This window comes from Entamoeba nuttalli, assembly GCF_000257125.1.
Source record: "Entamoeba nuttalli P19 unplaced genomic scaffold asmbl_7034, whole genome shotgun sequence".
NCBI classification, from domain to species: domain Eukaryota; phylum Evosea; order Mastigamoebida; family Endamoebidae; genus Entamoeba; species Entamoeba nuttalli.
In genome coordinates, this window is record NW_008578403.1 from 1 (window position 1) to 9,958 (window position 9,958).

Here is a 9,958-nt window from a genome sequence, read left to right on the forward strand (position 1 = left end):
TTTAATATTAATGAGTGTAAAAACAACATATGGTGACATAAGAAAATTTGTTAATCAAATAAATTCTTGTTCTACAATCGAAAAAGAGCATGAGGTTGTTCAAAAAGAACTTGCAAAAATAAGAAATGAATTTTCAAATCCAAAGATAACCGCTCATGATAGAATGATTAATTCATATAAATTAGTTTTTATCAATACATTAGGGTATGAAGTAGATTATGGAATGGTTGAAGTTATTACATCATTAGCTAATTCAAAATTTATTTATAAACATGCTGGATATCTAACATTTTTAACTTGTTATAGAAATGTTCCTGGAGCATGCAGTTTATTAATTAACACAATGCAACACGATCTTCAAAACACCAAGAATGAAGTAATTTGTGAAACACTATCAACTCTAGCTGTTATTTCAGATGCACAAATAGCAGAAGTAGTTGGACAAACTGTCATGAATTTAGCTTTTAATAATGATGAAGCGACAGTTAGAAAGAAAGCATTATTAGTTTTAAAACAAATGTTTAAATTCTTTCCTAGTTTAATTAATCTTGAACCTCAATTTATTAAAAAAGTTGAGTTATTAATTCAAAAAGAATATGACTTAGGAGTTATTCAATCATTATGTAAGTTATTGTATGAAGTTATTCTTAAAGACAAAAATAATGGAGTTGATTTAAAAAAATATCAATGTTTATCATTAAGTTTAGTTCAAATTTTTAAAGGGTTATTAACAGAACCTAATTCTGAAATAACATATCACGGAGTATGTATGCCATGGTTAGTTATTATTTTAATTAAATTAATTCCTTTAATTTGCATAGAAAAAAGAGAAATAATTTCATTTCAGTCATTATGTGAAGAATTTTTACAAATTGGATTTACTGACTTTCTTTTTGGAATACCTTCAAGTCAAAGAGACATTACATTTTCTATTGAAATAGAAATAATAAAATATTCATTTGAATTTGAAGTAAAAAGATTAGCAAACATATCAATTTCATTATTAGGAAAATTACTTGAAGTGAATGATATTAATATTAATTATCTAACCCTTGACTTATTAATTGTTGCATGTCAAAATGGATTTAAAGAATCTACTAAGAAATTATTTGCAAAAGTAATATTATTAGGTAATAGTTTTGACATTGAACTAAAGAAAAGAGTAATTGATACATTATTCAGTATGTGTGATAGTTCAAATGTTATAAACATTTGTCAAGTATATAACGAAATGATTAATAATGAAGATTTAATAGAATTAAAAGAAGATTTAATATTTAAATTATGTATTTTAGCAGAGAAATATTTAAAAGGAAAAGAATATGTTGATATTATGATGAGTGTTGCATTTAATGGAGGCAATTATATTTCATTTGAGTTATGGAATAGAACATTAAAAAAACTTCATGGTGATCAAGAAGCTACTAAATATTGTATTTTCTTAATAGAAAAATTTATTAAAAAGAGTTTTGGAAGTGATGATTTTATTGAACTTTGTTGTTTAATACTTGGAGAATATGGAGAGTATTGTGAAGATATCTTATCATTAACACAAGCCCTTATTTTAAAATTTAGATTTATTAAAGATTCTACAAAAATTAGAATAATTACTGCTTTAATGAAATTATTAAAGAAATTTAATTCTATAAAAGACCTTCTTATGAATATTTGTATACAATACCAATACTCAAATAATTGTGAATTACAACAAAGAGTTAAGGAATGTTTATATCTTATTGAGCACCCTTCTATTATTCCTATTGTTATTGATTCTTTGGTTTATAAAGATACAACTGAAGAAGAATTAAAAACTGTAGAAGATAAAGAAAGTATTGATGAAGTAAAAGGAACACCATCTCTTAAAAAAGTGTCAACAATTGAAAACGTTGATAGACCTAATGTTATAAAGAAACAATTTAAATTTAATTTCTATCATTCTTTAAATCCAAATGGGTTATATGAAAAAGTAGAAATAATTTATAGAAAAATAATGAGTCTTAATGAAGGTATTATTTTTCAAGACCAAAATATTCAAATTGGTTATAGAAGTAAAGTTATTGATAATGTTGTTGGTATTCAATTATTCTATGGTAATATATCTCCATTTCCTATTACTGTAAATATCCATATTATTGTCCCAGATGGTTTAACTTCTTCTCTTCAACAAGACAAATTAACAATTGAGTCTCATCAACAAATAAACCATATTATTCAATTTAAATTAAATGCCACCTTCCTTGAACCACCACAACTTCAGCTTGATTATCATTTTAATTCTACTTCAGCCAGTGTTTCATTACCTTTACCAATTACTCTCCTTAAATTTTTTAAACAATCAACTCTAATGACATTCTCTTCATTACCAGAACAAACAACAATACCTTGTTTATTAAATATTGGTCAGTTTCAATCGTTATGTTCTCGTTATAATTTGGTCTTTCAATCAAATGATCAGGTAGTAGAAACACATAGCATTATTCCTTCATTAGGAGAAATTAAAATCCAGTTAAAATTTAATTCAAAAGAATTATCTGTATTATCATCAAATGAACAAATGAATTTAGATATTATTGCATTGATTTTATATTCATTACAATAATTTATATATTCCATTTCTGACAATAACCAATATCAAATTATTCAATTAATAATCTCTTTTGAGGTTCATTTTTATTTAAAAAGATTTCATCAACATTAAAAAAATATTTGTTTTTATATTGTGAGATAAACTCTATTTGATCATTCTTTGATGTACATTTTTTCAATTCAGGAGATGAACATAATAAATCAAACATTATTTGTCTATATATTGGAGGAACACAATCTAAATTAAATATTGTATTTGGTGGATCATTATCGTCAATACCCTCTTTTATTCCATCTATAATAACAAAGTTTGATGGTTTGAAAGTGAATTGATCAATTTGTTTTTTTAATACACGATAATCAATAGCTTTTAATTTACGTAATTCATACCATTCATAAAGAAGGGTATTTAAGAGTGTGGGTGTTAGACAATATCTAATTTCATTTTCTATTGCCTGAGTTGTCAAACTTTGATTTTTGAATAAGATTAGTTCAAGTACTTTATTAAAAATGATGTTAATTGGAATAATTGGATATACAGCATCTTCTATATAAATTATATTTATCATATCACCTCCAGGAATTGTTTTTAATTTCATTAATATTTGTTGATCAGAAAATATAAATTTATAATACTGATGTACTGCAAAATAAATTTTTTTTGGTGGATATGTTGTTATTAAAATACCTCGAATTATTTCTATAATCCAATTAATCATTTCTGAATTGGAAATACCATTTTCATTAATTAATGGTCTTAAGAGTGTTCCATCTTCTCTTATTGCAAAAAGATGTCTTTGAATAATATTTTCTCTCTGAACAAAGAAGATATGGTCAGTACTATCATTTTTAACAATTATTCTTGATTGCTGAAGTGCGTCTGATAAATATTCAAAAGAGTCAATAAAAATAACTTGTTCTTTAGTTGTTTCATTTATCTCTAATAATCCAGAAGCTAAATCAGTTAATTGAATTGAATCTATACATATTTGATGTGGATATTTCCATACTTTTTTAATTGGTAAATTCAAAATAGAAAGTGATTCAGAGAGAATATTTTCTGTAATACAATTTTTCATTTTAAATTGTTCAACATCAATTATTTCATTAAGTTCTAATTCTTGATTAATATTAACCAAAACATTCTTTATTTGTGGAGTTATATTGTTATAATTTATTAATGAAGAGGAATGACTATATTGACCAATTGATGATCTTAATGAATCATTTATTAAATTATTATATTGAGTAAATTCTTCTTTATTTAAATTAAATAATAAATCAGATAATAATGAATTTGTTGATTTTAATTTCTCAATAATAGATTTTAAAAATTCATAATTCCTTACTAATTGATTAACTCTATTATTTAAATTTTTTTCTACTCTCTTTCGTTGTTGAATTTCTTGAGTTTGATTAATAATATTAAGATTTTCTTTTAAAGTTTTAATGCATTGACTAATTATTGGAGATAATAAAGATAATTTAGAACATTGTGAATCATTAAAGAATATAATATCATATTTATCTGTTGAAGATTCTGTGAAAAATTGTTTGAAATATTCATGCATATATATTATGGCTTTTGAGTACCATTTTAATTCATTTAATTTCTTTGTTATATATACTTTAATATCCTCAAACCAGTTAATGAATTGCTTTGAGGTATAATAAAGATTTCTTCCTTGTGAAGTAAGTTCACTATTAACAGAAGTGTCATTAATTTTAATATTTTTAAAATATGTTTGTATTTCAGTGTTATTATCAGATTTACTCAACACACGAAGAATTTTAATAAATGAACAATCATTAGAAACACAAATAATAGAAGGTGATACTTTTATTGATCTTCCAAAATGAAGATTTTGAGGCGTTTCTCCTTTAAAATAACAATTTATTTTGCCTTTTAATTGAATAAGTTGATATCCAATTTCTTCTATTGTTAAGACTAATTGAGGTGGTGTATTTTTAATTTGCTTTTTCATGTCATCAATAAAATTATAATTTAATGGAATACTTTCATTCTCTACTCCAAAAGGAATACTACGTTCAGTATATCCTGCCCCTTTTAACATATTAATAGTTAGTAATTTTGGTGTTATTCTATTTACATTAAAAAGATCCTCAAGAGCACTAAGAGTAGGAAAAGAATTAGTATTAATAAGTATTCGATAAATGTCATCTAAATATTTTATTTCTTCAACAGATAATTCTGTAATTGACTTCCTTAAAGTAGGGTATTTTTCTTTTTTATTTTCGTCTTCAGTGAAAAGAGGTTTAAGATGAGAATCATAGTTAGTTCCATACATAAAATAATTATTTGAATTAATAGATTCATATTTTATAAATATTTACATTACCTCATTCAATGAAAAATAAAAATTGTATTTCAAATTTATTGTATTGTTAATAACATAAACTAATTTTATAATTAACAAAAATAAGTGTTTTATGGATGGGAAAGACGTTCAAACAGCCAATTATTCCAATTTTTCAGTAAAATACTTTTTTCTTTTATTTCATCATACAACTCAGTAATACTTAAGTCATTACTAACTTTAGTATTAAGTGCAAGTTTAATAGCTAATGCAATACTTATAAATAAAGATTTACGATCATCTTCATCAAGCACACCAAATAGTTCAACATTCTTTTTAAATTCAGCAATAGTTTTTTGGCTTTCCTCTTCAACTTTAATTCTATTTTGTTTTTCTACTTCTAAGCTATGTAAAATATCTTCTTTTTCTTTTTGAAGATTAGACATTTGATTTTCTAAGTCTTTTATCAGCTCATCAGCTTTTTGTTGTTTTAATATAAATGATTGAATCTCATCTTTTAATTGAGTTACTTCAGTTTGTAAATCAACTAATTGATGTTCTCTATCATTATCATCACTTTTATAATGTTCTAATTCATATTTCATATCTTCAACTTCTTTTTTACTATCTTCAACTTCTTTTTTATTGTTTTCAATTTCTTGTTGTAATGTTGAAACTAATTTTTCCAATTCTATGTTTTTATCATTTAGAGATTGAATTTCTTTATTACATTTACTAATTTGCTCATTTAATTTATTATTTATTTCTTTTTCTTGATTTAAATTAATTTGTATTTCTTCTAATTCTTTTTGAGAATCTTTTAATTTTTCTTCTAACTCTGAAATTTTGGTACTATTTTCTGTTTGAGTTTTATTGAGAAGAGTTTGTATTTCTTGGATATTTAATGTTAGTTCTTTAATTTCTTTTTTATTATTTTCATTTTCTGTTTTTAATTCTTCATTTTCGTTTTTTAATTGTTTTATTATTTCTTCTAATTCACTCTTTTCTTTTTTTATTATATTAATTTCCTCTTTTTCTCCTATTGTTGATGATTTTACTTGACTAAGTTCTTCAGTAATTTTATTATTTTCTTTTTTTAATTCTTCATTTTCTTTTTTAAGAAGTTCATTTGTTGATGTTAATTCTGCGTTATGCAGAATAAAAGCATTATTAGATTTTTTTAATGTTTCATTAATAAGACGTTCATCATTAACTTGTGTCTCACATCTATTTTGAATTGTGTTAATTCTTCCTTCCATAAAATTAATTTGTTCATCAAATGATTTTTTTGTTTGTTTTTTTTCTTGTTGGAGATTATCTATTGTTTTATTTAGTAAATTAATTTTATTTCCTTTTTCAGTGTTTTCATTTATTAATTTTTCTCGTTCTTCTTTTACACCTTTAAGTTCAATAAACATATTATGAAGTTTTTCATTTAAGTCTTCTTCTATTTTTTCTCTTTCATCTCTCATTTGTATATAACTCTTTTCTTTTTGAGTAATAGAATCATTTAATTCTCCTACTTTCTTTGTCATTTCAGCACATTCATTTTGTTTACTTTTAAGTGCTTTTTTTATTCTTTCATTCTCTTCTTTCATTCTTCTTAGTTCTAATTCTGTTTCTCCCATTTTGTTAAAGTTATCTCTTCTATTAGAAAATTCTTCAACCAACCCCTTCTCTCCTTCACTTTCTGTTTTAGCTTCATCTCCTTTCATATCTTCTAGATTTAATTCTTCATAATCTTCTAAGTCAAGTTTCTCTGAAAGACGTGACCCTGCCATTGTTAAATTCATTGTTTTTGGTCGAGCTCTTGTTGACCTACTTAATTGACTTGGTGATGAAACAGAAATAATATCATTTTGAAGAAATTTAATTTCTTCATCATCACGTATATTCTTATCATTGAGTACATAATAAACTAGGTACATTGTTAATACTTCATCATCTAAAAATCCACTAGCAACTAATGAAGGTTCCATAATAATTGGAATTCCAAGAAAATCCCTAGCAGCTGTAAAACAATAATTCATATTAGCTTTAGGGTCATTAGTAAATTCTTTTTCTAAGACACTATCAACTCTGAAATAATTAATTAACTTTTGCCAGAAATGTTCATCCATATATTCTTTTTCTACATAAACTTCTCTTCCAAAAATGTTTGATAACCATTTATTAAAATCATTTGGATGAAGGTTATGTTCTATTTAATTATTGCCTATTCTTTGTATAATCATTTTAATAAAAAGAAAGATCAAACCTTTGTAATGATATTTTCTAACTAAAGTGTTAAATAATTGTAATATTTGTTTTTTGTTTTGATCAAATATATCTTGTGCAACAATTCTTACATCAACCTTATTTCTTTTCATAAAACCAATTAATAATTCAATATTATCTCTTTCATGAATAACATCTTTTGGATTTTTATCATACTTTTTATCTAATGTCTTTCCTGTTAGTTTTTCCATTAACTTAATCAAAGCCAACCCACTACGTAAATCTATAAATATATCATTTACATGTGGTTCATCTTGATTTATAAAATTAAGCCAATCTTTATATGCTTTAGAATGTTGTTCTTGAACAACTTTTTGTATTTTTACTGAAGCAGATTTTCTAAGTCGTTGATGTTCAGAGAGCATTGTTTATTTGCCTCTTCAAGTTCTTTGATGAATTTTTTTTTTCTACTAAAGAACTTTATTATTTTATGTCTTCTCTTAAAAATTCTTCTTCATTCTTTTTTTTTCTGCAAATCCTTTCTTTGCCAGCAAGATTTTCCATCATATTATTTTTACTTTTTTAATAATTTTTTTTTGGATTTGTAGATTCTTTCTTTTATAATTTAATGTTATTTTTCTTTTTAAATAAATTCTTGAAGTACTTTTATAAAAGGGATAGTCTGGTCTAAGTGCTTTGGAGATAGAATTTAACATAGAAGTAAAATAGAATGAATTTATTGAAATAATTAATTGTTCATATGATAATAGTCAAATTGTGGAAATTCTAAGAATTGGTAATTCTTTGTCAATCTTATATTTATTCTTTTTTTGAAATAAGAATTAACTAAATGACTTGTGTAAGTATGACAAATTATTGTATTTATTCTTTTGTACTTTTTTTATTTACTAATGCTTTGTCTAATTGATTTTTTTTTACTAATACATTTTTGTAAATAATAAAAATTATTTGTTTTGTAATATCATTTTATCGATTCCATGTTGATATTCAGTTAATTAGTTATTTACAATTACTTTATTGTTTTTTATTTAATACCTTTCATTACAGAATTTAATTTTATTTCCATAAAAATAATTTTCATAGTTTCTCTTAATCACCAAGAAATTTTTAGAGTGCATTTATTTAATTCAAACAATAATTGTTTGGTATTTCTATTGAATTAAGACTGATTGTAAAATAATGAGTATTTAATTCAAAGTATCTTTCAATATGTATTGTTATAAAAAAATTATGTTTTTTAGTTTAATAATAAAGTTAATTCTTTCTTCATATTTTTGATTACTTATTAAGAATTAAATGAACTTATTTTCAATGTCGTGATTAGTTAATAGTTTCATTTTAGTATAAACAGTGTGAGGTGAATTATCAAAAACAAAACATCAAAAGGTTTTATTAAGAATTTTAATGTGGTAATAATTTTATTGACTCCATGAATAATCAAAGAACTCAACTAACGCAGGCATTGAATTGTATTAAATATTTGTAAGCTTTGGTTAACAAATATAGTAGTTTCTTTAAAGCTAGTAAAATTAAAACATTGATTTAGTAGGGGGTTTGAATTAGTTATCATTTAAAAAAAACTATAATTAATGAAATGTATCAATTTTCTGGTGTTTTATCTGATAATTATTTTGTTTTGTGTGTTTGTTGAATCTTTACTTTAAGTTTAACTTTATAATTTCCTTTTATTTTATAATTTATTTTATCATTGACTATATTATTAATTCATTATATAATTACTTATTTTATAATTATTACATTCTAATTATTCTTTAATATTCAATTTTTCATATTGGTTTTATTTATGTTATTTTTAATTATCATCTCTTCAGTTTTTGTATTATGTTCTTGTTTTTATTACTTTTATTGTATTTTCATTCTTTTGTTTTTGCATTATTCTTTCTTGTTCTCAATATTCTATGGATTATTTTCTTTTAATAAGTTGTTTTAATGTCATAACTATTTTCTAGTTGGTTATATAGTTTTAATTTAAAATCATCAAAATCATCTTATTTCTTAATTGAAAATGTTTGTTGATAATTAATATTCTTACTTCATTTTTTCATTAAATTATAAAGTACATATTTTTATTCTCTACACTATTGAATGTAGAATGTAGTTAGTGTTTAATACAATAAATATAAATAATGATGATATTGTAATATTAATGATTTAATTAATATAAAGGAGGTAAAGTGTTATGTTCATTCTAGTTTTTATAAATACCTTATAATACTTTAATTGTGATTTAATATTGTAAATTTTTCAATTAAAAATAAAAAAGAAATGGATGTAATGGGTTGTTATTTTATATGTTTATTTAATTATGTATATTAAAAGTTTTTATTGAAGAATGTTAGCTTCACTTAGTCAATTTTTTATTCATTTGTTAGAGTATTATTAAATTAGAAATTAAATATAAAGATAAATTATAATATTGAGAGAGAAATGAATAACAAACTATTATACAATTTATTACACATTCATGAATAAACAAAAGTATCATCAAAAAATACATTTCATCATCATACATTTTATGATAGTGATATTCATTATTTTAGTATTATAGTATTCAGATAAATATATTGTTATTGACTTTTTATCATCAATCACACTCATTGAAATTTATTTAATCAACATGAAATAATATTTTATATTGAACATCATTCTAAAACAATGATAAATAATATAAATATTAACATTTTTATTATAATTTATATTGATTTATTGTATATAATGTGATACTTAATAATTTAATATGTAAAATAAAAAAATGTATTAAGAGTTGATGAAATGTATTTTTTGATGATACTTTT

General features: G+C 22.7%; 4 protein-coding genes across 4 annotated transcripts; 1 reads left to right on the forward strand and 3 right to left on the reverse strand.

Moving 5' to 3' along the window:
- Positions 1 to 10: 10 nt before the first annotated feature.
- On the forward strand, positions 11 to 2,599 carry ENU1_163870 (alpha-adaptin, putative; the record flags this gene model as incomplete). Its single annotated transcript, XM_008860927.1, has 1 exon — positions 11 to 2,599. One exon carries the CDS (start codon positions 11 to 13, stop codon positions 2,597 to 2,599), a length of 2,589 nt encoding a protein of 862 aa, XP_008859149.1.
- A 37-nt stretch (positions 2,600 to 2,636) lies between these two features.
- ENU1_163880 (hypothetical protein) lies at positions 2,637 to 4,895 on the reverse strand (the record flags this gene model as incomplete). The annotated part of the gene is made up of 1 exon (XM_008860928.1): positions 2,637 to 4,895. One exon carries the CDS (start codon positions 4,893 to 4,895, stop codon positions 2,637 to 2,639), a length of 2,259 nt encoding a protein of 752 aa, XP_008859150.1.
- Positions 4,896 to 5,035: 140 nt separating this feature from the next.
- ENU1_163890 (hypothetical protein) lies at positions 5,036 to 7,024 on the reverse strand (the record flags this gene model as incomplete). Its single annotated transcript, XM_008860929.1, has 1 exon — positions 5,036 to 7,024. One exon carries the CDS (start codon positions 7,022 to 7,024, stop codon positions 5,036 to 5,038), a length of 1,989 nt encoding a protein of 662 aa, XP_008859151.1.
- Positions 7,025 to 7,108: 84 nt separating this feature from the next.
- On the reverse strand, positions 7,109 to 7,546 carry ENU1_163900 (calponin homology (ch) domain containing protein; the record flags this gene model as incomplete). Its single annotated transcript, XM_008860930.1, has 1 exon — positions 7,109 to 7,546. The coding sequence occupies one exon, from the start codon at positions 7,544 to 7,546 to the stop codon at positions 7,109 to 7,111; it is 438 nt and encodes a 145-aa protein (XP_008859152.1).
- Positions 7,547 to 9,958: the final 2,412 nt, after the last annotated feature.